Genomic DNA, 27,756 nt, shown 5'->3' on the forward strand with positions numbered 1-27,756 from the left:
TCGATCTTCAATATGAATTTTAAGGAAAATGGCCAAAAAAAGGTCTATTGCTTTGTATCGCATTAAGATCATATAATCTACTAAACGTTCATGAGAATCTTACCATCAATCATAGTTTCGCACTTAATTTTTCTTTGAAAAATGAAACTTTTTCATAATCACGAGAATACACCCTTTAAAAGTCACGTTAAAACACTTACTATAGTTCACACCAACAACGAATAGAAAAATTTCAAAAATACAGGTTGTGTTATTTGGCATTTTCTCCTATTTACTCTTGGAAGAGGCTATATAACCTATACCAAATTATGGCGCAAAGCCTTATTCATGAAAAACTCAAGGGTGAATTAGCCAACTTTAGACGGATCAGGAGATGCTTGATCGCACTCCATACAAATAAATATATTAATAATTAGTATTTTCTAACCGTATAAGGTCCGCCATTAAAACGGCTTTCAGAAGTTAATTGAAAGAAAACTTCTTATAGTTTTTCAAATAAACTTGAATTTGCATCATATTAAATCATATGCAACAAGTTATTCAACAGAAGAAAAATGGTAATATTCCATTGGTATAAGATCTATCATATTTTAACTAAAAAACAGGATTTAATGATAATTTAACAATTCTCTAAAGTCAGATATATCTATAGATGGGGTTTCATGTGGCTGACACAGCCCAATCTTTACAGGTTGAACAGGTTCCTCTATTTTTTGCATTGGCTCTTGTGTAAGAAGATTATTTATTGCATTCCAATTTTCTGTAAACCAGCATATGAGACCTTGTCGGTATCGCTGAGCTAATCTATCGATGTGTAAATTGAGTTTTTCTGCATAAATAGAAGCATGTGAGAGCAAAGCATAAACAGTCGCATTAGGCCCAAATAAATTGTCTAGGTTTGCTTTGACCAAGTCATATTTTGCTCCTAATTTAAAAATGCGGAGTTTGATCCTTTCTTGATCCCTAATACTTTGTGCTGTAGAGCGTTTATATTTGCTATAGCTTTGCATTTGAGTTTGGGACCTCATTGGATCGTTATCCATACGTAATAATCTATACTTAGAAAACTCTAAAGTGGTTTCAATTTGAATTGTAGTGACTTTTGAGAGAAGAGGTTATTGATATTAAATAAAATGATATACAGAGTTCGAATCAAAAGAAAAATCACTCTAACCGTTTAATTTGAAGTATTCAATTCTAGAAAATGATTTCTTTCAATTGAAAAGGAGTTAATTTTATTAGAGAATACCATATAGTTATATTTCGATTTAAAGGTTAATGAGTTTTTACTTTTGAAATGATACTATTCAAAAGCTATAAGTTTATTATACTAAATAGTCGATATTATTATATGTCTATTATCAATTTTTTTAAATCAATGACGTTATCAAATATTTCAATCAAGAAACAAACCTAAATCTTCTCTCAAAACTTTTTTTTGGTCATCCATTGATTATGCCAAAAATGTATTGGATATCAATATTATCAAAGAAAATGTCATGTTTTACGTCAGTTCACAAATATTTAATCAGTTTTGAGAAACTTCAAAAGCGATAGATTCTCAATTCGTCAGAAAAATGAAATAAATTCATATGGATAACCATAGAATATTTAAATTTATTATCCAAAATCAGATTTAAATTTACTCCGGAAAATTCATGACCGTGGGTGAATCAAATATTGTGTAAACATCTCAATATTCCGATATTTTTATAACAGCATCCCAATTTTCCTCTAAAGAAATTATTTTTTCGATTTCTTATTTTGGTCATGCATTGAAAAAAAAATCAACCTGTTTTTACACTCATGATTTTCCAAAATACTATGATCAATGAACTGCATAAGCAATGTATATTACAGGATCACAGTAAAAATTTGATTTTGATCTGAATTATTAGAGAAATCCAATAGATTTCGATTTTCATGATTATCCTGTCTCCTCTCTTAATGAATACTAAGGCCAGAGTCTCCCCATGCTATGCATATTATGAATTAAATAATTAATCTTTCAAAAAAAGCATTGACAATTATCTGTTGTCAGTTCATTTGTTGAATTCCAATTATAAGCTTTGTTTATATATCCAAAGCTATTGGAAAAGAAATTTTCTTTATTTGTTTCAAAACGGATCATCGAAAATTTGTCTTGGGCCAAAATAAAAATATTTTTCATAGGAAAGTTAAAGGGAAGAATCATACACTCACTTATAAAACCTGAAATCATTAATCGATGCTAATTGATGAAATAAAATAATATCTCTCGCCTTTCTAACAACAGCAGACCGAAATTTAATATCCATATCCAAATTCTCAACAAAATCTCTATTTAGAGCTGCTTATTTAGTCATGATATTAATCATGAAATTCGAACAACTGGAGATGAATATAATAATTTATATATTTAACATCACTTACAGCTACCATTTGCAAAAACCTTCAGATAATATTGGAATCCTGAGCCAAAGTCTCCGAAATGAAGAAGAGCATTTTTATTGAATTTGTCACTTTTCACAAATTCAATTTGATTTTTTTGAGAACGGTTATCCTTACATCATACCGAAAATTCAAGCAAACAAAGTCTCCGATCCACCTTGGCAAACAACATATTCATCATCATATGGTGTTAAGAGTTTTACAACTGCCAGACCAGCAAATTTAACAACACGTTCAACTACATTTGCTGATAATTATTTACCAACACCAGAATCAACTTACAAATCAGAGTTTGTTAATCCATCTGCAAACTTTCACTATGAGAAGCTTCAAAGCTTCAAAATGCAACAATCCGAGCTTCCTCCTGAATATAATAGTACAATCAAACCAAAATTGGATGGAAAGACCGCAGAAACATGCTATCAACATTGCTTTGGAAAAGCAGGCCAACAGATAGCAATGAAATCAAAACCAACAACAATCAGAAGTTTAAGCAAGCAGACATCAGCAGATATATCAGGAACACCAAAAGTAACATACTATCCACCTGGGTATACAGGATATATACCTTGCGAGTTCAAAGGAAACAGAAGTTATGTACCGAGAGAAGATCGTTCAGCTTCTGACTGTGTATGGCAGTATAATACAAATATATCAGGATATGGTGGCTATGTTCCATCTCTTGGCATGGATCCTGATGTTTCGAATGTTAAACAAGCTTCTACAACTTATCGTGATCTTTGCTCCGCTGCACACTTCCTCCCTAAGGTTTCTGCATGATTATATATAATATTATCATTTGTTTATTATTTTAAACCATACTTTTATTGCTAAACTTTATTCATCAATTTTTTTTTATTTCCAATAATGTCCCCCGTTTGTTGCTAAAAAAATCTGCCAGCTAAAAAAACAGTTATTTCCCCTCAAAAAATGGCAAATCTGGTAGTTTTGGGTATCGCCCCCATCTAAAATGAGCATTTTTTTGACACTCGAGTGTCAAATTCAATGTATTGGCTCAAGAGTGAGGTTGATTCCAGACTTCAATATGAGCAATTGAATCACATATGTGATCCCGTGTTAACCCATATGGTTTTGTCTGGATCTCAAGAAATCTTATCAGATAATTTCATTCAAACTCAAAATTTCGTAGAATTAGTCTGGTAACATTCATTCCTTGCCCAATTCTATAATGCTCATTCATTTTTTTTATTGGTAATAAACTATTTTACGAATTCTTTATTTCGCGTAAGGAATTACGAGTTTACACTGCTAGAAATTCTTTGTCATTGTAAATTATGTAATTCTTGTACTTCAAATTAGAATCTAATTTTTTATAATTTAAATTTTATCATCTTCACTCAAATTCATAAAAGCATCACAAACCACCTTTTAGAACCTTCGATACGACATTCTACAAAACACTTTTTGTTAAATTCCTAATATACGAATAAATGCAAATTTTTCCCATTTTTTATCTTATTTAAACAAATATTACTTAATGTAATCTTATCTATACTTCAAGAATATTGTATATTTCTGATTGCTTTGAGATAAATTAGGATTTTAAGCTCAATTTGGATTTGAAATTTACCACAAAATTGCATTCTCAAATAATTATGATAATGAGTGACATATATGATAGTAGTCTAATTCAAAAATTATATTATTTTACTTTAGATTATAAATAAAAAATATTAAAATTTATTAAGCCACTATATGAAAATGATGTAATAAATGATATTTCTATATAAAATTAAATTGATTTGTCGATTTAATTTTGACTTAATCCATAAATTCTCGTTTCAAAATTAAAATATAAGTTAATTTTTAAAATTTTTTTCCAAAAAAATTTTAATTTATAAAATTTGTGGCTTGTCCACTTTACTTTGATCTATCCTTTTTAGCTTTCGTAATTTTTTTGGAAACACCAAGCATGCAATCAGACAGAACAGAAGAGGCTCCTAGATAGCATACCCCACGCCTACTCAAGATCAGCAACAAAAACAAAACTTTTTCACATATTATTCAAATCATTCACCCGAAACTACAAAAATTCTTAAGAACTTAGCGATAATACATATACAGAAACAAAGTAAATACAAAATTACCTCATAACTTTCGAAACAACCTAAAGAAAAAACAAATTTTGCAATAATAGTATACAAAAGAAAAGAACAAAAACAGAAGTTGAGAAGAACACAATAAGAAGAGAGGGAAAACAAAAGCATTTGGCGCCAGATCAAAAAAATACATGTGCCGACTTGGCTAGATTATGCTATTCAATCTCGAGCTCAAAGAAGAAATCGAGACTCGAGCTTGAAGCAGATAAAAATATACTAAGTAAATTACCTATTTGTATCATTGTTGTTTGAATAAACTTAATTTTTAGTCTTAAAAACAATTTTTTTAAAAGCTCATTGAGTGTCAAAATAAATTGTAAACATCACAATTTTTATGCCTTCCAAAATTCTTTTTAATCCTTGTGCAATCGCATTAAAATCATATGCTATTTCTATATTAAAGTTTTAATTAATTTTTAGGAAATCCGAAATTTTTTTGCTTCCAAAAAAAGATTAAATTTATGATATATCGAAAGAGAATCAGAAATAGAACATATATTATAGGTATGAGACAAAAAACGGAAGCCCCATTCAAATCTCACGTTTCTGCCATTAGCAACCCCTAAAATTTTTAGCTAATTTTGGGGGACATTAAATATTCATTAGCAAATGCATATCAAATTATTTTACAAGCATGTGATACTCATATTTAAGACAAAATAAGAAAATCATCAAACAATATGACGATATTGTGATTAATCTAGTTCGCATCATTAGATTTTATCAATCAAAACTGGTTTATATATTCCTTTTGGAGAATTATCATTAAAAATAATAGAAATTCAAATTAAAACATTTGAAGTAAAGAACAAAGGCTGGCATTATATTTTTTCATAGTACGAATATAATAGAAACCATATGAACAAACCAAATATATGTGTGAATGGAAAATATCTCTTATTTAACTTTGATATCATATATAAATAGTTTGTGTGGATTTATAAATTTCGATTAGTATGAATAATTATCGATATCATACCTTTTTTAAATAATGAAAATAAATTTTAAGGGTGCACCCGTATGTACGTTTATTTGAGAGGAGGAGGATTACCCTCTCAATTTTGAGGGATTCGTTAGTTTATTTTCTCGATGAATATGCAATAAAATTTGATTTTTACCTTATCAATATACTTCATATAATATACACATGTTCATGTAAAAACTTTTTTCCAAAATCCTCAGGAATTAAGGGATTTTTGAATTTTAAGAATTTTTTTCGAATTTTTTCGAAAAAAAAATATTTTCAGAACAGCCTTAACGGCTAAGATTTAGGAACAATGTTAAGTATCAAAAAGAAAGGAGGTCTGATATAGACAACATATATCGTTGAAGGTTGAAAAAATCTCTAATATTTGAGCCCAAAATTTCAAATTTTAATTTTTTGAAAAAAGAGGCCACCCGTATGTACGTTTATTTGAGAGGAGGAGGATATTTTTGAAAGGGTGAAACATTATGAATATGTTAATTATATAATAATATGTATTATTATAAAAAAGAAAAAATAAAGCACGTTAAATTTTTTCTTGCTTGATTTTTTACAAAATCTACTTAGAATTATGCAAAATATGTAGGGCTGTACAAGATTTAAAAAAACATTGCCGGGTTACCGTAGAGGCCTAAAAAAATCGCGCCTCGGCGGCAAGCCGCCTCGGCATTAAGAATGCGCATCTAAATTTTTATATGTCCTTCTTTCTTTTATTTTTCCCTTCCCTTTCTTTTCTTTTTCTTTTTTTTCCCTCCTCTTGCTCTCATTTACCTTTTTTTTCCTTTTCTCATCATTTTTCAAAATTTTAAATTTTTATCAAAAATCTTGCCTATAAAAGCAGACTATGGAACCTTTTAATGCCTCTTAATCAATATTATACAGCATAAAGCATATTAAATGAAAGTAATTACGTATAAATTTATTTTATTATCTTATTTATTAATTCTTTAGCATGTATTGTTTAATATTAACTTTTCTGTACATTAAATATGATATCTCCAAAGTATGAATGCCTTGTAACGAAACGAAAACTTAATTTTATGTTGAATATTTGTCACAAACATTAGATTATTAAAATATATGTTGGATATCCCTTAGTATGAGACTTCATGACTCTTGTAGTCTAACGTGAGCTTTGGATTGCAAGCTCTGTGGTTAACGAACATAAATTAATTGTAAAGTTTTCAAAATTTTTCATCGTTTCTATCAGCATCTATTTTTCCTTTAAAATAATATATTTGTATGAATACAATATTTAGTAATTTTTTTATTTCCCATAATTTCATTCAAAATTTCAGAAAAAATTAATTTCTATTCAATATTATTTCAGCTTCAAAACACTTCATTCTTATAGATGTTGATTCACTAAAGTGTGATACTCAATGTCTTATTTCAATGAAAATTGTTCTGCAAATTTATTTCACTTTTGACCTCACTTTTTCCGTAATTCAATTTTTTACTTTTAATATTTTAGATCTTCATAATATCATTTGAAAAATTAACCATATAAAAAAATCAAGTTAACAATTCACTTTTTCCGTAATTCAAAAATCAAAAATATAAATAATATATCTTTTTATCAAATATTATTATTATATTCTATGAAAAATGAGGTCCGGAAATTTTGCGGATTCCCGTAACTCAATTTTACGGAAAAAGTGCAGTAAACTATTCAAAATACGGAAAAATTGGTGTAAACTAATGATTTTACGGTAAAATCACGGAAAGTCCCGGAAGAATATATGTGCCTATATGAAATTATACAAAAATGAATCAAACGCATTTTAAAAGATTGTTCTTGTATTATAAATGCTATTCGCAGATTTATTAGTTGAAGAAAATTACCAAATTTTTGCCGATTTACAAAAAATGATTTACAAAGCATATTTTTATAAGGCTTTAAAAATCTTTAAAATGTGACCGGTGACGGAAATCCATGGTAACCAACCGCGGTTCCCGTTTGGAATGCCATAAAAATATGACTAAATAATTATAAATTTCAAGCTAAATTTTAATTTTGATAAATAATTTAAATTTCAAAATATCAAGTTCAGTTCGACTATGTATGTAGTAATTCCTCAATAAAGTGCCAAAACCCTATTAAAATATATGAACATTTTCAACATTTTAATGTTTTTATTTAAAAATTTGATGGAATATGAGCTTCAAACAATTATTATGTAAATAAAAATAATTAAATATATGTATTTATTCGTATTACAACCGTAGTAAGTCGATTCTTCCTTTCTTCTACTGAGGTTTGAATTTGATTTCGAATTGTAAAGAGATTCAAAGGGAAAATACTAGCGGATAAAAACTACCTCCATGAAAGGGTCATAATGGAGTCAAGTTGTATTTTTTGATATTTTTTGCTTTTCGAGCCTAAATAGGTAGCCAAGATAATGCCTAAAAATAAGGTTCTAAATTCTGAAGTTTACATGATCCTCTCGTGTGCACCCTTAAGTGTAATGTACTAAAAAAGTAAGATGTTTATATACATTCAATTTACAGATAAATAATATAGTGATCACAGCATGATGACAACTTTTTTTACATTTTCGAAGGATGATGAAGTAATTACCTTCTTCTGTAAATTTGATGCGGCCTTTTTTCAAATTGACTTGTTTTAACTGGTTTGGGAGATATAATATTAAAAGTTTTTTCTTTCGAGCATATCTTGTCACCTGATTGGATAGTTATTTTCAATTTTTTCGGTCCATCATTGAAACGTTCTAAATTTAAATGTATTGTGTATTCTTGATTATACGGATTTAATTTACGGGACATTGACGTATATTCTTTAAAATTATTAATCATCACTGTTAAATCAGGTTCAATTTCTGAAACAACATTCATTTTGATGTTGATAATTTTGTCCACTGATCGTATGAAGGTATCATTCATAAGAATTTCTCGTATTTCGAAGGGAATTTCATCATAAATATATATCGAAACCATTTTTGGCTCGCTTTGAACCGAATATTTATTCTTTGCAATAATTTTGATCTGGTTCTCGTTCATATGAAAATGCTGACTCAAGTTTAAATATAAATCAAAACTATGAGGTTTTCGATATGAAAATGTGAGTATTGATAGGTTTAAAAACTGATCATTAACATATGCCGAGATATTAATTTGATCATTATAATCTTCGTCCGAAATATAACCTTGAATAATAGCAAATGAATCTGTACCATATTTGTAAATCGTTTGAATATCATTGGAAAGTGTAATATTAGGGCGATGAGATACAGCGAAGTAGTTGTTAAAATATTTTGATTCATCCATTGTTTTCAAATCAATAAATTTGAAGCTAAATGAATGATACCCAATGCTTATATTTTCTGCATTTATTTGACCTCTAATAACAGGATTTCCAGGTTCAAGTTTTGTATCAAATGAATCAACTTGTTTGTCTTCACACGTAACTATAACACGAATATCCAAAGTTGTTATATTTTGGAATTGAATTTCATAATTTATATATCGTTCATTATTTTGGTAAATTAATTCTAAATGAATTGAATTATATGGTTCAAAAATAACATAAGGTGCTACGGCACAAGGAGGATCTGAATTATATAGGATGGAAACTGTATGTGTATTAAATGTTGTATGTCGTAGACTAACACTTCCTTCATATTTATAATTATCAAAATTGCAGTTTGAAACATCAATTTGCTTTGATGTTGAAAATAAATAATTTAAATGATTCAACACGAATGATGAATATGAAATTAAACCAAATCCTAAAATAACTGTTGAATTAAAACTTTCATTGTAAAAATTGCTTTTAACAATATTGACTTTTGTAATGAAAAATTCTTTATCATAATGACTCAATATGCGCTGACCTGTGTTGTTATAAAATGTTGAAAGTGAAATATTTGCTTCTGAATTTATCATGTCATATGATACACCTCTTGGGCTAATTAGTTAAGAGTAACATTATAACAATTACTGAATTGAAGACAGCTTGTTCTTCCTGCAAAGCCACTGAAGGTCGTCAAATAAAACATATCCATGTTATCATTTTCAGAACCTCCAGATGAAAATAAAAATGGAAATCCATTTACATTATAATTGTTAACAATTTTAACACACACTTTTTCAAAAACGCATGAACAATTAGTATTGAGAGTAATTATTGCACCAGATTCATACATACCACATCCATAAAAATAACCACCTTTAATTAGTAATCTTGAATCCTTGTTTAAATAGACGAGATTAGAACGACAATTGGTAAAAGCAGATTCTATTAAAAGATAATTTCCAGGCGAATTTATTGTTTCGTTGTTCTTTTGAGTAAAATCAGGTACATCAGGGTAATATAAATTCCATAATGGATCAGTACATCTTAAGAAATAAATATACAAATAGAAGAGCATGATTATCTATTGAACTTTATATGGGATTTATTTTCGACGTTGCAACTCAAAATTTTGTGAGCTCATAAATTTTGAATGTCTATATTAGACTTATCATACTAAGTTTTTTAATTGGAAGATAAATTAACTTTGAAAAACTTCCGCTTTTTCAAATGATATGCTTTTAAATTCAAAAACTTCTGAAATCTATTGTTTTGAATTTTGGAGGTTGCTTTTCCATTAGAAATGCTGATTATAATTTCAGCATTTGATGCACATTCAGACAGTGAATTTGTCTAACTAAAGAATCTCTATAAAACTTTAAAATCACCTTGATCCAAATTTTTTAAAAAAGATTCAGATCCAACTTAAATCATTAACGAGATTTCATAAACATTTAGCACACACATTAAATTTTGGAAAAAAGAAAACTCAGAATTTTTATTAAATTTTAATCGATATTTTCAATTTCATCACTCCCAAAGATTCCAGAGTGCAGCTGGCATTATAAATGAAATTACATTAATATGAATTTTGAAGAGAAGAATACTTAAATTTTTATTAATATTTAATTTATTTTTAATTCCATTATTCTTAAAGATTGCAGAGTGCCGTTGGTATTGTAAATGAAATTACATCAATATGAGTTTTGAAGAGAAGAAAACTTAAAGTTTTTATTAATTTTTAGTCTATTTCAATGTCAAAGTACTGATCAACCCAGCCATTGTACATTTGTGTATCAACACCAACATAATCTGAGTTATCGCATGCATCAGCGTTAAGCAAATTGAGTTGTGGCAAATTATCGTAAGAAGCTCCAACTTGGCCGACCCATTCTGAGTGTAACATTCTTGGGATTGATGTGAACTTAGCGTCGAACGCTCCGAAGCACATAGCGTCAGAAGCAGGCTTAATAAGTTCGAATCTTCCAGCGATTGCGTTTGTTGTTGTATCTCCTTGTTCACTGTAACGATCTTTATCATTCAAACGAATAAGTGTCTTCATCTTGTCATCATCATATATACTTTGGCAAGTTCTTTGGAGAATCTTTGCGCGAGCGGAGTTTTCGTATGAATACCACTCCGGAGATGTCTGTGCGAGGGTGTCGTATCCAGCAGTCTTGAAGATGGACTCAACAGCAGGGACGTCGTAGCTTCCAACGAATCTTTTTTCGATTAATCTGCTGGTCATGTCCTTAGATTCGGCATTTTGGCCTGGAATCTCATCGACTGCAAGGACAAATTCATCCTGGTAGCCTTCTTTGTACTTGAATTTCTTGATATCAAGTAAGATATATTCGATACCTGTTCCTGTGGAGTATTCTGACTTGTAGTTATCGAACCATTCACCTGCAGAATGGGATGCGAGGGTAGCAACGATGTTTCTGAACCAATATGGATATCCTTGGAATGATGCTTGAACTGTCTTAGCGTAATCGTTAGTTGTAATGATAGATGTTGATGTAATGGCGAGACCCATATCGCTGATGCAGAATTCATCGTCAGAATGAAGCATAAATGGATATGAAGATAATGAACGGCGATCAACAATGTTTCCAGTAGAATTGTAACGAAGTCTGTAACGCTTGGCAATTCTTACGGATTCGCCATATGTACGCCATGCTGTTTGGCCAATGAAAACATTATCTAAAGAAGATGTGCGGCCAACAATAACTGTACCACGGCGAGTGAATAGCGGTGCGTTATCCTGCTGGAGAGCAAAGCCTTGAGCACGAGCGATATCGTAGATTGATGCATGAGACATGAACATCCATAAATCTTCGATTGTAAGAGTGTCGTCATTAGAAACTTTATTGTATGCCTCTACCATTCCTTCAATCTGTGCCATTGTAGTGGCGGCAGCAAAATACCATGGGTCGCTCATATCTGGATTAGATAAACCAGTTAATTTGACCCAGTTGTAGTTATTCTTAAAATAGTCACGAATTACTTTTGGAATTGTGTAGTTGTCTTCGCATTTGATATATTTAGAACATAAGTGCTGATAAACATTGTTTCTGTGATTTTTGTAAAAACTAGCAGTGAAAATACCTTCAATATATCCAGCAGCATGGGTTTCTGCTAAAGCATCGGTGCCACGCTTGCCTTCAATCTGGAGATTGTACCATCCTGTGGAATTAAAATCAGTATCATCAAAGATTCCACGAGCTGCTGCATCTGAATCATATTTTCCTTCTTTATACATATACTCACCTGTTTCGGCATGGTAATATGCGGAGATCATCCTCTGAACACAGAGGCTTCCAGAAAGGAAAACAAAAAACATTCTTGATTTATAAAAAAACTTTTTTTTCAGAGCGGATAAGCGAAATTGATTTTTTATATTTTAACCAGACTCGATTCTTCAAATTGGGTTTAATACTTTCCGCTGGTCAAATCTTCAAAATTTTAATTCTTCAAATGTATTCTTCCATATCTTACATTCAATTACTCATGAAATGCATTATATCTTGAATACAAGTGGAATATGGTGATGCAAATGCTAATATTACACATTAATACTCAGCTAAATCATTTAATGTTTGTCTCCTGCCTGGAATTATATGATAGGATCAAAAGGACTTAGAATAGATATATGTACTAAGAAAGTTAATTATTCAGACATGTTTATTTAACTCAAAAAAATATAAATAAATTTACATTAGTTGTTATTAGAGGTACTTTCAAAGGAATCCGCTGTTGAATTCTTTTCAACATTCTGTTCTTCATTGTTATCTTCAGCACTAGCTATTTCTTCTGCAACTTTTTGCACGCTTTCTCCAAGGTTTAATGTTGGCTGCTTCTGATCTTGTTCAGGTTCTTTCTTTTCCTCTTCCTCCTCTTCTTCTTCGTTCTTTTCTTCTTCCTCTTTATTGAGATCTTGTTCTCCATCGGCTTCTAGTTTTTCATCTTCAATTTTTTCTGTTATTTGTTCTTTTAATCCATCTGTGAGACTTAAACTCTTTGTTTCGGCTTGACTGTCATTATTCTGTTCAGATTCCTTCTTTTCCTCTTCTTCTTTGGCTTCTTCTTCCTCTTTGACCTCTTCTTCTTCATGCAATTCCAAGAAAGGTGCAATTGCTTCCGCTTCTTTGGTCATTTCAAGCTTTGTATATATATCGTAAGCTTTTTGATAAAATGGAAGAGATTCATGGTATTTTTCTGCATTCCTACAAGCTTCTCCAAATTCTGTGTAAATTTTTGCAGTTGATTCATCTTCTTCATGCTCACATTCCTTGTGGGACTGTTCAGCTATCATGTACGCATCGTAAGCTTCTTCATATTTCTCTTTTGCCGATAAAATTCTTGCATGAGTAAGATCTCTTCTAAATTTGAGCATTTTGTTCTCAATTTCGAGTTCCAATGCTGGTTTAAGAGTATTTCCGGCATGATTTATTTCTCGTTTATTCTCTCCTGAAAGCGCAAGATGTGCTTCCGACATTCCAACTGATATTTTCGCTTTCGTATCGTTATCAAGCTCCTTACCTGGTTCTAAAGCATGAGCCTTTTCGAAATGACGTAACGCACTCTTGGGTTTGTTTGAAAAATTGTAAAAATCTCCAAGTGAAGCGTGAACACGAAGTGCTTCTTCTGATGTTTCACCATATACGACGTATATATAGCATTTTTGTTTCATAAGTAAGTTAAATCTATCTATTTCTTCGAGATTTTCATCTAATCTTGCTTCAATATCTTTTAATTTTTCTTCAGGAGGGCGAAGATCTCCTCTTTCATCTTCATGCTCGCGATAATACTTGTCTGCGAATGGTTCTGCCTGTTCTGCAAGAACAACTTTATTTCCGTTAATTGGTGTTGTCTTGGATAAACGATAACAGGAAGTATCTATGGTATTTTTAGGCACTACTCTCTTAACTGTGACCTTTTTTGTGTCAATTACTCGCCGAGTTTTTTTCTTTGGCGCGCTTTGAGGGCGCTGCATTTTGAATACGTTACAAAAGTGGATTTTGTAAATTTGATCGGGTGTTAATTTTTTGATTGTTTATTCGAAATGATATCAAGCTCTTATGCTTCAGTTATCGGCGCGAAGTACTGCTAGATGACATATAGTGTATATCCACCATTGCATTTTAAAAAAGGATATACATTACTTGAATTATGTTGTTACCATGGAGCAGTTGATTGTTTCAAGTTTTTAAGAACGAAATTTAGCTCAGAAATAACACAAGAATGTCTAGAATTTTCATTTTTAGGCGGAAATCAAGAGATCATGGGTGAATGTTTGAAATATAAAAAACCATGTGGCTATTGCATGGATAATGCAATTATTTCACACAATATCGATTTTGTTACATTCTTGGTGAATGAATACGGCTATAAAATCGATGTAATTCCTTGTGGACAGTCTAATAATCTTGAATCATTTTTAGCTTATTTCGATCAAACTAATAATATTCACAGATGTTTTGCTTATTCGGCGATGTTTGAAATACCATCTCTTTGTGAATATTTCCTTTCACTTGGTACAAATATTAATATAATGGGAGAATTTGGATCAGCTCTTCACATTGCAGCAAAGCATAATTGTATAGAGATAGCTGAATTTCTTATATCGCATGGTGCAAAAATCAATAATAATAATAATAAAAGCGAGGAAGCACACCTCTTCATAAAGCCGCACAATATAATAACAAAGAAATAGCCGAATTTCTAATTTCGCATGGTGCAAATATCGATAAAAAGGATGATCGAGGGAGAACCGCTCTTCATGATGCAGCCAAGGATAATAGCAAAGAAATAGTTGAACTTCTTATTTCACACGGTTTAAATATCAACGAAAAAGATAATGATGGGAAAACCGCTCTTCATTTTGCAGCATCTAATAATTGTAAAGAAATTGTCGAATTTCTTCTTTCACATGGCGCAAAAATCAGCGAAAAAGATAATGATGGGGAAACCGCTCTTCATAAAGCAGCAAGATATAATCATAACAAAGAAACAGTCGAATTTCTTCTTTCACATGGTGCAAAAATAAACGAAAAAGATAATGATTGGGAAACAGCTCTTCATTCTACAGTAGCATTTAATAGTAAAGTAACAGCCGAAGTTCTTCTTTCACATGGTGCAAATGTCAACGAAAAAGATAAACGTGGACAAACCGCTCTTCATTTTGCAGTACGTGAACATAGAAAAGAAATGGCCGAAGTTCTTATTTCATATGGCGCAAATATCAATGAAAAAGATAGATATAGAAAAACAGCTCTTCAATATGCATTAGATAATGGTAATAAAAATATTGCTGAACTTCTTATTTCACATGGCGCAAATATTAAGGATTCACCCAACTGTATGCTAATTTGAGAACCTGACATGAATGCATGCAATTTTGAGGAGTTCATTTGGGTATTATCAATGAATAAATGGTAGGGGAAAAATCCTTCAATCTCTCACTAAAAATGCAATTTTTATGGGATTAAAAAACTTAATAACTTGACAAAATCTTTTTTATTGTTTCCTACATGATGCTTTTATTAAGATAAGCAAACAAACTATGCGATTGCTGAATTAGATTCTCTTTTAAGATCTTTCGTCCAAAACTCTGAATTGTAGCAATGTTTCACCAAAAAGCACTCAGATTAACTTAATAGTAATACATTCAAGTCAATGCCACTTCCCTCATTATTTATTGCATATACTTTCAAGAAAATCTTCCATTTCTCGAAATTTCAACGATTTTTCCAATAAAAAAAGAAAATTAATGATTATTAAGGATACAATTCTTGAGTACTTTAATCTTAAATAGTAAAGTTTGAATAATACGCTTAATATTAATTCAAACGTATTTTTTAGTGAAAAATAAGCACTGTTTGGAATAATATTGAAGGAATATTCTTCTGAGTATTAGAATTGGTTATAATTCCTTCGTAAAAATGTATAAAAAAAGAAAATTAAGTTAATAAGCATGAAATTTCGGTCTTGTTTATTCAAATGTTGAAGACACCATCGAGGAGAGACCTTACTTGGACCTCATCATCCTCCTCTTTCTTTTCAGTCTCCGCATGCGCTTCTTGAGCCACTTACCTCTCATAGTGACAGAGCCAAAGATTATTTTCCCCTCGAAAAATTGTTTAGAAAGATATTAGAAACAATCGATAGAAAATAGTTCACCATAACTATTGCTTACAAATAAAAGGCAAGATAGAATTTTCTAGACATAAAGAAGTTGTTTACCGAGTTTTAGCTCTTATCTCTAACAAAAAATTAATTTTTTAAAAAATGACCGAATACGTTTCACAGCGAGAAAAAAATAAAAGGCAAGATAGAATTTTCTAGACATAAAGAAGTTGTTTACCGAGTTTTAACTCTTATCTCTAACAAAAAATTAATTTTTTAAAAAATGACCGAATACGTTTCACAGCGAGAAAAAAATAAAAGGCAAGATAGAATTTTCTAGACATAAAGAAGTTGTTTACCGAGTTTTAGCTCTTATCTCTAACAAAAAATTAATTTTTAAAAAAATGACCGAATACGTTTCACAGCGAGAAAAAAATAAAAGGCAAGATAGAATTTTCTAGACATAAAGAAGTTGTTTACCGAGTTTTAGCTCTTATCTCTAACAAAAAATTAATTTTTTAAAAAATGACCGAATACGTTTCACAGCGAGAAAAAATAAAAGGCAAGATAGAATTTTCTAGACATAAAGAAGTTGTTTACCGAGTTTTAGCTCTTATCTCTAACAAAAAATTAATTTTTAAAAAAATGACCGAATACGTTTCACAGCGAGAAAAAAATAAAAGGCAAGATAGAATTTTCTAGACATAAAGAAGTTTTCTACCAAGTGTCAGCTGTTACTTCTTCTCAATACTGATATAAAATAAAAATCTTTATTATTTATTTAGCCTTTATTGTTTCATTAAACTTCATTTATTTTATATTATAGTTTTATTCTTTTAGCTACTTGTAAAATAATCTAATTTTATATCATCATTTTACCGGATTATTCTTCAGTACATCGATTGTGTATCTAAAATAATATTATTATCCTTATTCTGTTTTTTCCAAAATTCTTTTAAATATCTTTTTTGGTTAGATTACTTTATACTTTTTACTTTTATTTTTTAATTTCAAAAAAAATTTGGTGATTGTTCTATTCTGTTACAATGTGCATTATCATATTCTAATGAATTATTCATTACATACATTTAAAAAAACTTGTTAAAAATGAAATTAAAAAATTATGTTTATTATTACGCTGTGAATGTGTCAACAGCGGTCATGCCTGTATCTGTATCCCATATTTGCCACAACCTTTCTGTATCTGCATTTGTGTATTTCGGTTTCAGCTGATACATTTGATTTGGCGTGTAATTTGTTCCAGTTAATGGATTAATTGGGAGATCTTCATGCGGTGTTATTATTGTACTCCCAAATAAAGGCAGGAATAGCCTGAATGCTTTGGCAGCGCTCCAATGTCGGCCAGAATCTCTCAATCTTCCCATTTTGGTAGGGAGAATGAGAGTCTGTATGCCGCCATTGTACGCCCCAAAGATCAAGTAGATCTTGAAAGGCGCCCCTATTTTCTGAACCGTTGTCGGTCCAGAAACAATAAGGGACGCCAAATTCAATGAAGGCGGAAGCCGCAACGTTCGCTGTCGTCGCTGCCAGCATATCTGGTATTTGTATACACGCTAGGACTTTGCGGCTAAAATCGTCGATTATGCCATAAATATACTGGCCACGAACACCCCTAAAATAATGAACATCTGCGTGCCAGATAAGATTGGGTGAAAGCGCCCAATATCTTACTGCTGTTTCTTGCCCGGCATGCTCTAATCGCGTCTTGGTGAAATGATTTTCTTTGAAGTATCTGCGTACTTCTCTATAAGATACATCAATTTGTTGTAATTTCAAACGTTTCCATTGTTTTGTTTGACCACAGGGAAAGGCCCAGTGGTCATGTATCACAGCAAGAGCTTTGATTTGGTCGTAGGGATTGACCCTACGACCTTTCTTGCCTTTAGGCAATGGGAGATTCTGTAAGCTAAATTGATTTTGTAAAAAAGATTTTGAAACATCTAAATATTTGAAATCATTTGATTGAAGGGGGCGGCGACAAATTTGCCCAGCCAGTAAAGTATTCAATTTTTTTGCATTTTTTTAAGGGTGCACACGAGAGGATCATGTAAACTTCAGAATTTAGCTTCTTAACTTAAATCATGGAATGTCTCAAAGACAAAAGTAGCATACAGCATGTAAAGCTAAAGAAAGATAATCATAATTAATACCTTAATTTTTAATATTACGCATTTTTAGGTGCAAAATTTAAAAACATTCTAATACAATAGAGCAGTTTCCAAAAGTAGCATACAGTATGTAAAGCTAAAGAAAGATAATCATAATTAATACCTTAATTTTTAATATTACGCATTTTTAGGTGCAAAATTTAAAAACATTCTAATACAATAGAGCAGTTTCCAAAAGTAGCATACAGCATGCAAAGCTAAAGAAAGATAATCATAATTAATACCTTTAAAGTTTAAAATCTTGATTTTTTTTAAAATCAAATATTTATAACTTTAATACATACAGCTTAAACCTTATACTTGTTTTCTCTTGTGAGAAAGCAATCTTACAAAGCTAACAATCCTAAAAAATAAAGAATTAAAATTTAATAATTTAATCTAACAAAATTTCTCTCTTTATCCTTTTGCACTCTTTATATGCAACTCAAATCCATCATATAATATTCCTATAATACTCTTGCCTCAAACAATGACGAACAAACTGCTATTCTCATTTAATTACAGACCAAATCTATTCAAATTTCTGAATTTTTAATTTTCATTTCAATTTCAAATGGAATTAGAAGAAGAAACTATCTTTACTGTTATGGATCTTTGTAAATTTGGAGTTAAACAAGAAATACAAGCACAGTATGGATATGGTGAACGTGTCAGGAAAGAAAGATCTCAGATTTCATTCCACTGCAAATATCCAAAATGTCCTGCACATTTTAATGTTGCAATCTTGGATCAAAATAAATACAAACTAATCAAAATAGTTGAAGAACATGATCATTCCGCCCCAAATGACAAAAGTCAATATTCGTCTGTCTTTTATCGCAAATATTTAGAACATTACTTCCAAACAGATGACAATCAAAGAGCGATAGCACAGCTAAATGCATTCAAAGATCTTGAAATTCCTCTTACAGGTCCGTCCATTCCAGAGATGTACGCTCAAAAACCACGTGCAATCAAACGATTTGCAGAGAGAATACATGCTCTTCAAACTAGATATTCTCCTGACGATGTTGTGTCATTGCAAATCTTTGTTCAGACAGTACAAGAAGAATCTCCAGATGATCTCATTGCATTTGAAGTCTCAGACAATAATATGTGTTTCTATTACGCGTCTTTTGAAGGCAAAGCTTATGCGCATAGTATCAAGACATTTTATATAGACAGCACCTATAAATTGTTGCGATCAAACATTCCATTGTATGCATTTACTGGCAAAATCAAAGATTTTCACATTTTCCCTTTTTTATATTTCTTTTGTCAACCAGACACTTATCAAAACATTCAAGTTTGCGTGTGCGCCTATCTCAGATGGGTAACAATTGAGCCAGAATACATTAGCATGGACTGTGCTCCACAGATAGCTCAAGCAATAGAAGAAAGCATTCCACAAGCTCAAATACTTTGGTGCGGAGTACATGTTCTTCGTGCAATTCTTCGCAAATCAAATAAGTTTTCTTCTCAAGAAAAATTTGAACAATTCTATAATTTGATGAAGGATTTAGTCTTCAAATTAGATGCAGAACATGAGGAAGAAGCAAATGCTGCTTATGATCAAGTTCTGGAGTTGCTCGACACAGATCCAACAGCATCTCAATACTTTAACAGACAATGGCGTTACAACATATCAAGATTGATTGCTCGTGACAGGCGTGAAGGCGACGCAACTAACAATATTGCCGAAGCTCATTTTAGAACACTCAAACATGACTATTTTCCTGATCGAAAAAATCTCAGAATTGATGATGTTATTATAGAAATTTATACAAAAGTGATACCATCTTTCGTTATCAAACTCAAAATTGATCAAAATCCAGCAGATGACCGTGTCATTAGGATCATGGAAAAAGCAACTATCGCAGAAATTGATGTAAAAAGACAAAGAAAAATCGAGAGTATTTCAATGCTCAATAGATTGCTCAATGCTGTTAGTGATGACTCAATAGATCCCACTAAAATATATCCTACCTTGAAAGTATTATTACAAAGAACTCATTTTATTTAATTTTGATTTTAATTTTAGATTAAATTATTAAATTTTAATTCTTTATTTTTTAGGATTGTTAGCTTTGTAAGATTGCTTTCTCACAAGAGAAAACAAGTATAAGGTTTAAGCTGTATGTATTAAAGTTATAAATATTTGATTTTAAAAAAAATCAAGATTTTAAACTTTAAAGGTATTAATTATGATTATCTTTCTTTAGCTTTGCATGCTGTATGCTACTTTTGGAAACTGCTCTATTGTATTAGAATGTTTTTAAATTTTGCACCTAAAAATGCGTAATATTAAAAATTAAGGTATTAATTATGATTATCTTTCTTTAGCTTTACATACTGTATGCTACTTTTGGAAACTGCTCTATTGTATTAGAATGTTTTTAAATTTTGCACCTAAAAATGCGTAATATTAAAAATTAAGGTATTAATTATGATTATCTTTCTTTAGCTTTACATGCTGTATGCTACTTTTGTCTTTGAGACATTCCATGATTTAAGTTAAGAAGCTTTAACAAAAATGCAAAAAAAATGTAATAAGATAAAAAAATTTTTAGTATCGATAATCTGAAATATGTTGTTTACTTAGGCCGCGAGCGAAGCGAGCGGCTTAGTTTCGTAATTTCGTACAATCTTTTTTCGAATTTGTTCTTTTCTAAAGCCGCGAGCGAAGCGAGCGGCTTAGTTTCGTAGTTTCGTACAATTTTTTTTCGAATCTGTTCTTTTCTTAAGCCGCGAGCGAAGCGAGTGGCTTAGTTTCGTAATTTCATACAATTATTTTTCGAATTTGTTCTTTTTGTCAACCGCGAGCGAAGCGAGTGGCTTTTTATTTTTTAAATTTTTTTTCTTTCTTACTTTTTTTTCCCTTACTTACAAATTTGATAGTAACTTACCAAATCTCTCTATCATATAATAATAAATTAATCCATTTTTTGTTTCAAATCTGGCACTTTACATTTCTGATATGTAAACCTGTCACTTTTCACTTCACCTCACTGGGCAAGTTTGTGCCCCCCTCTGATTGAAGGGTTGGGGCGATGGGAACATGGGTGCAAGCTTCTTCCCATGTCATTTTACCTTCTTCAATCTGATTGGAAATACCAATTAGGTAAATTCGATCGACATACCCTTTGTAAGGATTCATTCTAATGAAGTACGTTAACAATCAAAATATTCTATAAGTGTCTAGTATGGAATTCAAAAGAATAAAGAAAATGGTAACGTAAATAAACGTATTATGAAAAAATTTATAATTAAAATGAAAAAAAAGAAAAAAATAATAAGTAAAGTGACTGGAAATGAAAATTAAAATCAGTGTACAGTTTTATTTTTTTCTCGCTGTGAAACGTATTCGGTCATTTTTTAAAAAATTAATTTTTTGTTAGAGATAAGAGCTAAAACTCGGTAAACAACTTCTTTATGTCTAGAAAATTCTATCTTGCCTTTTATTTTTTTCTCGCTGTGAAACGTATTCGGTCATTTTTTAAAAAATTAATTTTTTGTTAGAGATAAGAGCTAAAACTCGGTAAACAACTTCTTTATGTCTAGAAAATTCTATCTTGCCTTTTATTTTTTTCTCGCTGTGAAACGTATTCGGTCATTTTTTTAAAAATTAATTTTTTGTTAGAGATAAGAGCTAAAACTTTGCAGACAACTCCCCCATGTCTAGCAAATTTAACATTCGTCTCCCATTTTTATATATTTGGTTTAGAATGTTCGAAAATGCGTAATATGGTCATTAATATTAATTGAAAAGAACCTTGAATTAATTCAATCTGATCTCACAAAATATTTTAAATTACAAACTTTGTAGTTTGAATAGATAATTAGTATTAAACTCAAATAACTAGTTTATTTTTGAATAAAAATTATTTGAATTTATTCAATTTTGTGAATTTTCCTTCAAAAATCAAGTTTAAATATCTTATTTGCCATATAATTATAAATACAATGAAACATATTCGAAATTAAAAAGAATGACTTTTTCTGTTCTTTCAATCATTCAATTTGAATTTTGCAATATTGGATTTCTCATTAAATAGCTATTAAAAACAACAAGCAATTTAACTTACATTCAAATTTATTTGTGTTATATTCAATCTTCTCAAAACTTATAATTTTCGGCTATAGCATGATTATATGCTATATAATATAATAAACCTATAATAGTATCATTCTTTCAATTATTTGAAGAGAAAACCGAAAAAATCTATTTTCGGTCTATAACAGCCCCGAAATTTTATTCATCTTTCAATAAAAATTTTAAGATGCCATATTTTGCGCTATTAAGTATTATCATTACCTAGACATTCGGTAATATAATACATGAATCATCTTTTTTGATGAATCTGAACAAATTTATTGCGAAATAATTTATTAACCATAAATCAACTTTATGTGCTAAAAGACATAATGTGTTTACATTTTAATGCTAAAATGCATTTGATTACAATTCTAATTTTAGTTAATAGATCAAAACAAATATATATTCGTTCACTTGATAATGATCACTATGAAAAGCACCAACAATGACTTTAAAAGAGAGCTTGTCATATTACAAACTTTAATAAGTATGGTGGTTTGAAATTAATCAAAATTATTTAGTATAGAGGAATGTAGTAAATGTCTTGATCATTTACATCGGATGAAATCAACTTTGGAATGTGTAATTTCTATTAGGAGCTATGAGTAATCACTTTGAAACTCAATTTTGATGCATGAAAAATAATTGTGAGAAAACCTTAAAGTGTAATTAGCTGGCTAATAAATAACATGTCAAAACTAATAAATAAAAATCATATATGCCACCCGCATTTGAGAGAAAAAGTGCCGTCCCGTTTCTCAGAAATGGAATTGGCATTTCTCCCCTCTCCCCAGGCGCTTAAAATGAAAATAATTAGCACAAAAAAGAGGAGAGTTACACCATATATTCATTGTTCTAAAATGAATAGTGCAATTCAAGCGATAAAAAACATTCTAAATATAATTTCTTCCTATGCGGATGATAAGCAATCATTTAACAGGGAAGAAGAGAAAGCTGCATCGACAATGATGACAAAACTCGACGAATTTACCGAATTGTTATCGCAATGCCAACGAGAGGTTTGTATAACTTTCTTACTTTCAACTCCAATTTCAGCAACGAAAGAAGAAGTCAAACAATTCAGGCATTCTATGAAAGAATCTTTACTTGTTCTTGGGCTAACTCAAGCAGCAAATTATATGGAAATATCCGACTCCGATTTGACATCTCAAGATTTGGTCGATATGAAGCGAATTGGAATCGTACTTGAACAACTGTATAAGAAAAATCAAAAGGAAGCAGGAGATCGCATTGAAAAACGCTTTCAATCTTTAGAAGAGCTTGGAGTCCATTATGATGCAGAAGAACTCGATAGTCTTACAATACCAGAAATTCCTGAAAGTCTTAAGCTTCTAATTAAACACGAAGATTGTGTATTTGAAAAAACAATCGGAAGAGGACAATCAGGAACAGTTTATCTTGGACATTTTAAAGACTCAGACGACAACATAGCTATAAAAGTACTTTCAAAACAGACATTATCTCAAGCAGATGTTGAATCTTATCGAAGAGAGGTTTATTTTCTTACAATTCTATCGCATCCTAGTTTAACGAAGTTCTGTGGTTACACTGAAGATGCTCCATTTTATATTTGTACGGAATTCATGAGTGGCGGATCTTTATATCACAAATTACGAAATAATCCAGAACAATTAAACCCAACAACACGCTCATTAATCGCTCTTACAGTTGCTCGTGGTTTAGAATACCTACATTCAAAGGGAGTCATTCATCGAGATCTAAAATCGCTAAATGTTCTACTAGATGACAACAACAATGCTAAAATCTGTGATTTTGGCATGGTGAGAACTCGCGACAGTCGTCCAATGACCGGTATGATAGGCACAGTCCATTGGATGGCTCCAGAAGTCTTAATGTCAACACCTTTCTACGATGAACGTGTCGATGTATACAGTTTTGGCATTTTCCTATGGGAATTACTCACAGGACAGATGCCATATAAAGATATGCAGGCAAATCAAATTATTAGAACGGTAACAGAGCTCGGTGAGAGGCCACCAATACCCGAGGACTGTCCACAACACCTTGCCAAGCTCATTACCAAATGTTGGAGCCAAGATCCCGAAGACAGACCGACAATGGCGAAAGTAGTTGCTGAATTACAAGATTCGAAGTACCATTTAGCCGGAACTGATGAAGCAGAATTCGCTCTAAAGGCCGGAATCGTTAGTTGCCATAAGACAAGCCTTAGTTTACCATACATTAGAAAAGAAACTCCAAAACCACGTCCGAAATCCCGCGAATCTCAAGTTATTTCGCCTGATCGAGCCATGCAATGCATGCACGGACCTCCTTCTGACTCCAGAAAGGAAGCTCTTATGTATTCTCTCCAAATGTGCGGAGATCAAGTAACTCTTTATAACTTTCTGGACCTAGGATTCACTAAAGCCTTATCCCTCATCTTAACTGAGCAGTCAGAGGACTCAGAAACAGTAATGACCTACCTTTTGACATGTCGTGAACCAAAAGTTTTCGATATAGAAGTTTTGAAAGCACTTTTATTGTATACATCATCAAAAAGTGACGTTTTTCGGAACAAAGCGTTAAGTGTTCTTCTTTCCGCCAGTCTTTTGAGATTCGAGTTCCTTAAGTCCGCGCCTTCCTTTGTCCAGCAGCTTCTTCAGTTCATTTATCTCCCGATGCCACCACAATCTTCTGCAGCACTTTTGCAATTGGCCAATCGATTGATCAGATCGATATCCAATGCGCCAACAGGTCTGTGGGAGGTCCTTCTGTGGGCAAGATTAAATCTCCCGCAGATGCTAACTCCTCTTGTTTTGCCTTGTATGATAGGAGCTGTAAAATTTGTGGAAGTCAGAAATGACATAAAAAGTGACAACTACAAAGAATTGTCACAAACATTCAATGCGAATATTATGTTGTTCAAAGAGATCCTTAAATACGATGATACCTTTGAGAAGCTTATCCCTGCATTGATGTCTTGTTCCAAATCTAATGATATCTGCCTCAAATTCATCATCGAAAACTCAAAGGAAAATTCTTTGTTCGCGTATTCTGTTGTACAAAATTTACCTTTTAATTTCGATGTCTCAAAAATTGTGGCAGTTTACAAAAACCTCTTTTTGCATGACACGAAAAAAATTTCACAGATACAAGAGTTTTATTCAGTCATTGAATATTTGATGGTGAATAATGACATAAAATACGCCTGTGAAATTTTGAAAACTGTCAGAATTGAAGAGTCACTTTTTGTAAATACAAAATTACCGAAATTATTGAGTGAAGCGTTTTACAACTCCGATGATTTATTATGCACGAGTTTGATGCTCATTTACTACAATTGTTTGCAAAGATTTAGAGTTGAAGAATTCGTGAATTTGGATCAGATTTTTTTATCGATTTTGTTCGGTAAAAGAACGGAGCTTCGAAAACCAGCTTTCCTCTGTGTAATTTCTGCTGCTGAATATATCAGTGATTTTGATTATTCGGCTATTCATCCTGTTGCTGCTTTTTATGTCCATTCTTCGTCCGAAATCATTGGAAATTCCGCAGCAAAGTTTATTTCGGAGAAGACAAAGGTTTGCGATGATTATGATATCGATAAGACTCTTGAAGTGTTCATAGAGAACTACAAAGCGCCAAGTAAGAATGTAATTGTTGCTTGCGATTGTTTTGTTGAAATTTGTAAGCAAAAGAAGGTGAAAGATCAGAGTTTGCTCCAGAAATTGTCTCAGATGTATAATATGTTACATAGCTATTGATCTCTGTTGCATTTTTGGAAAATTGTGACAGTGTGAAATATAAATAAAATTTTTTTATTTTTTCTTTGTTTGAAAAATGGTGACTATTTTTAAATTTAGATTTTTTAAATTCAGATACATAAATAAAAGAGATTCATGATGCAAATTCTATATAGCACTAATAAAACTTTTGGTAAAGCTAGAAGCAACGAAGTTATGAATTTATAATATTTTTGTTGTTGTTGTACGATATTTACGTGTGATAAAAATGCTTGATTGAAATAATGACAATTAGTATTAGTCAATGCAATACAATTGTTCGATTGAAATCATGACAATATGAACAATCAGGAATTCTAGTAATAATATATTGTAGTAATCAAAATTATATATGAACCTTAAATTCGGATCAATTTTTTTTCCTTTGTGATGTTAAAAAGCATCGGGGAATAAATATGGTATATATGAATATCATGCATCTCCAGGTGTTTATCAAATTGAATGTTGGGGTGCATCAGGTAGTGAAGACCGGAACAACGGTGGCCTTGGCGGTTACGTTTCCGGAGTAATCACTTTCAAACACTTCACCAAACTATTTATCTATGTTGGTGAACAAGGCCAAAGGAGTGGTACCAAACGTACATTCAATGGTGGTGGAAGCTGTTCTCCTTATGATCCATCACAACCACAAAAAAATTATATATTTTGTCATTCAGGAGGCGGAGCTACAGATGTGCGTTTAATTAACGAATCTGATATTGAAGGACTAAAATCTAGAATCATTGTTGCTGGAGCTGGTGGCGGAGTAACTTTGGATAGCTACATTGAAAATAGAAATAATAATATCTGGACGAGGAGGTCACGGCGGAAACATTTATGGCGGCGATGGAAGTAATTCGGTTCACGGCCGTTATAATGATCAATATACACCAGCTAAAGGCGGTAGCCAAATAAAAGGCGGCTCTCCAGGAATCACTATCCATCCTGAAATAAAAAACGGTGAAGATGGAATGTTTGGAATGGGCGGAAATAGTTCACAATCTCTTTTAGAACCCTCAGGAGGTGGCTCTGGCTATTTTGGAGGTGGAGGAGCATCCGTCGTATACGGAAAACACGGATCAGGTGCAGGAGGTTCTTCGTATGTGTCAGGATGTGATGGATGTGTTAGTGTTTCAAAAGACTATTCATTTGAAAATAATAATACATTCATTGGCCCTGTTCATTACTCAGGCCTTTCATTCAAGAACATTCGAATGCTATCAGGCAGCGAACAACTCCCATCTTTCAACGTATCAATGACGAACCAATATGTTACATACGAACAAGGTCATCTGGGTGATGGTGCTTTTAAAATCACTCTTCTTGAGCATTTCAGCATCTGTTCACTTAAACTGAATCTATATTGTTTCTCATATTTTCAATTTTTCTTATTAAATCTACCAAGCATTTTCCTTTCTTAACTTATCATTATTTTAATCAGATATTTAATCAAATTTTATATCTGATTTTATAAAGTGAGCAAATAAAAAAAATTATTCGGAATAAAAAAAATAATAACTAAATTTTATAGACTTGGAGAACATTATGATTGGGTTAGTTGGCATAAATAGTTTGTAAGCAATTTCTGACATAGTTTATAGTGACTTATTACAGAAAATGTGTTTTTGCATTCCTTTAGGGATGGAATTTTGAATGAATTCAAATTTCGATTTGCTTTATCGTTTCCATTTGAGTGTTTTGTGATTTTTAAAGTTAATATGAAAAGGAAAAGGCGATAAAAAATAGATTTTATTA

At 31.3% G+C, this 27,756-nt stretch overlaps 9 protein-coding genes across 9 annotated transcripts, besides 4 other annotated features; 6 read left to right on the top strand and 3 right to left on the bottom strand.

Moving 5' to 3' along the window:
• Positions 1–437: 437 nt before the first annotated feature.
• On the bottom strand, positions 438–1,068 carry TVAGG3_0933740 (uncharacterized protein; the record flags this gene model as incomplete). The annotated part of the gene is made up of 1 exon (XM_001320162.2): positions 609–1,043. The coding sequence occupies one exon, from the start codon at positions 1,041–1,043 to the stop codon at positions 609–611; it is 435 nt and encodes a 144-aa protein (XP_001320197.1).
• A 1,491-nt stretch (positions 1,069–2,559) lies between these two features.
• Positions 2,560–3,210, top strand: TVAGG3_0933750 (uncharacterized protein; the record flags this gene model as incomplete). Its single annotated transcript, XM_001320163.1, has 1 exon — positions 2,773–3,210. The coding sequence occupies one exon, from the start codon at positions 2,773–2,775 to the stop codon at positions 3,208–3,210; it is 438 nt and encodes a 145-aa protein (XP_001320198.1).
• Positions 3,211–6,118: 2,908 nt separating this feature from the next.
• Positions 6,119–6,311: a mobile genetic element.
• Positions 6,312–10,531: 4,220 nt separating this feature from the next.
• Positions 10,532–12,196, bottom strand: TVAGG3_0933770 (phosphatidylinositol catabolic process; the record flags this gene model as incomplete). Its single annotated transcript, XM_001320164.1, has 1 exon — positions 10,590–12,191. The coding sequence occupies one exon, from the start codon at positions 12,189–12,191 to the stop codon at positions 10,590–10,592; it is 1,602 nt and encodes a 533-aa protein (XP_001320199.1).
• A 325-nt stretch (positions 12,197–12,521) lies between these two features.
• TVAGG3_0933780 (TPR-like family) lies at positions 12,522–13,847 on the bottom strand (the record flags this gene model as incomplete). The annotated part of the gene is made up of 1 exon (XM_001320165.1): positions 12,567–13,844. One exon carries the CDS (start codon positions 13,842–13,844, stop codon positions 12,567–12,569), a length of 1,278 nt encoding a protein of 425 aa, XP_001320200.1.
• Positions 13,848–13,961: 114 nt separating this feature from the next.
• Positions 13,962–14,564, top strand: TVAGG3_0933790 (spectrin binding; the record flags this gene model as incomplete). The annotated part of the gene is made up of 1 exon (XM_001320166.1): positions 13,962–14,564. One exon carries the CDS (start codon positions 13,962–13,964, stop codon positions 14,562–14,564), a length of 603 nt encoding a protein of 200 aa, XP_001320201.1.
• Positions 14,565–15,058: 494 nt separating this feature from the next.
• Positions 15,059–15,223, top strand: TVAGG3_0933800 (Ankyrin repeat family; the record flags this gene model as incomplete). The annotated part of the gene is made up of 1 exon (XM_001320167.1): positions 15,059–15,223. One exon carries the CDS (start codon positions 15,059–15,061, stop codon positions 15,221–15,223), a length of 165 nt encoding a protein of 54 aa, XP_001320202.1.
• Positions 15,224–16,819: 1,596 nt separating this feature from the next.
• Positions 16,820–16,848: a mobile genetic element.
• Positions 16,849–17,965: 1,117 nt separating this feature from the next.
• Positions 17,966–21,175: a mobile genetic element.
• TVAGG3_0933830 (MULE transposase domain-containing protein) lies at positions 18,719–20,167 on the top strand (the record flags this gene model as incomplete). The annotated part of the gene is made up of 1 exon (XM_001320168.1): positions 18,719–20,167. One exon carries the CDS (start codon positions 18,719–18,721, stop codon positions 20,165–20,167), a length of 1,449 nt encoding a protein of 482 aa, XP_001320203.1.
• A 368-nt stretch (positions 21,176–21,543) lies between the features above and the next one.
• Positions 21,544–22,384: a mobile genetic element.
• A 628-nt stretch (positions 22,385–23,012) lies between these two features.
• Positions 23,013–26,018, top strand: TVAGG3_0933850 (protein kinase protein; the record flags this gene model as incomplete). The annotated part of the gene is made up of 1 exon (XM_001320169.1): positions 23,101–25,983. The coding sequence occupies one exon, from the start codon at positions 23,101–23,103 to the stop codon at positions 25,981–25,983; it is 2,883 nt and encodes a 960-aa protein (XP_001320204.1).
• A 954-nt stretch (positions 26,019–26,972) lies between these two features.
• Positions 26,973–27,422, top strand: TVAGG3_0933860 (glycine-rich protein family; the record flags this gene model as incomplete). Its single annotated transcript, XM_001320170.1, has 1 exon — positions 26,973–27,422. The coding sequence occupies one exon, from the start codon at positions 26,973–26,975 to the stop codon at positions 27,420–27,422; it is 450 nt and encodes a 149-aa protein (XP_001320205.1).
• Positions 27,423–27,756: the final 334 nt, after the last annotated feature.

Source organism: Trichomonas vaginalis, chromosome I, assembly GCF_026262505.1.
Source record: "Trichomonas vaginalis G3 chromosome I, whole genome shotgun sequence".
Taxonomy (NCBI): domain Eukaryota; phylum Parabasalia; order Trichomonadida; family Trichomonadidae; genus Trichomonas; species Trichomonas vaginalis.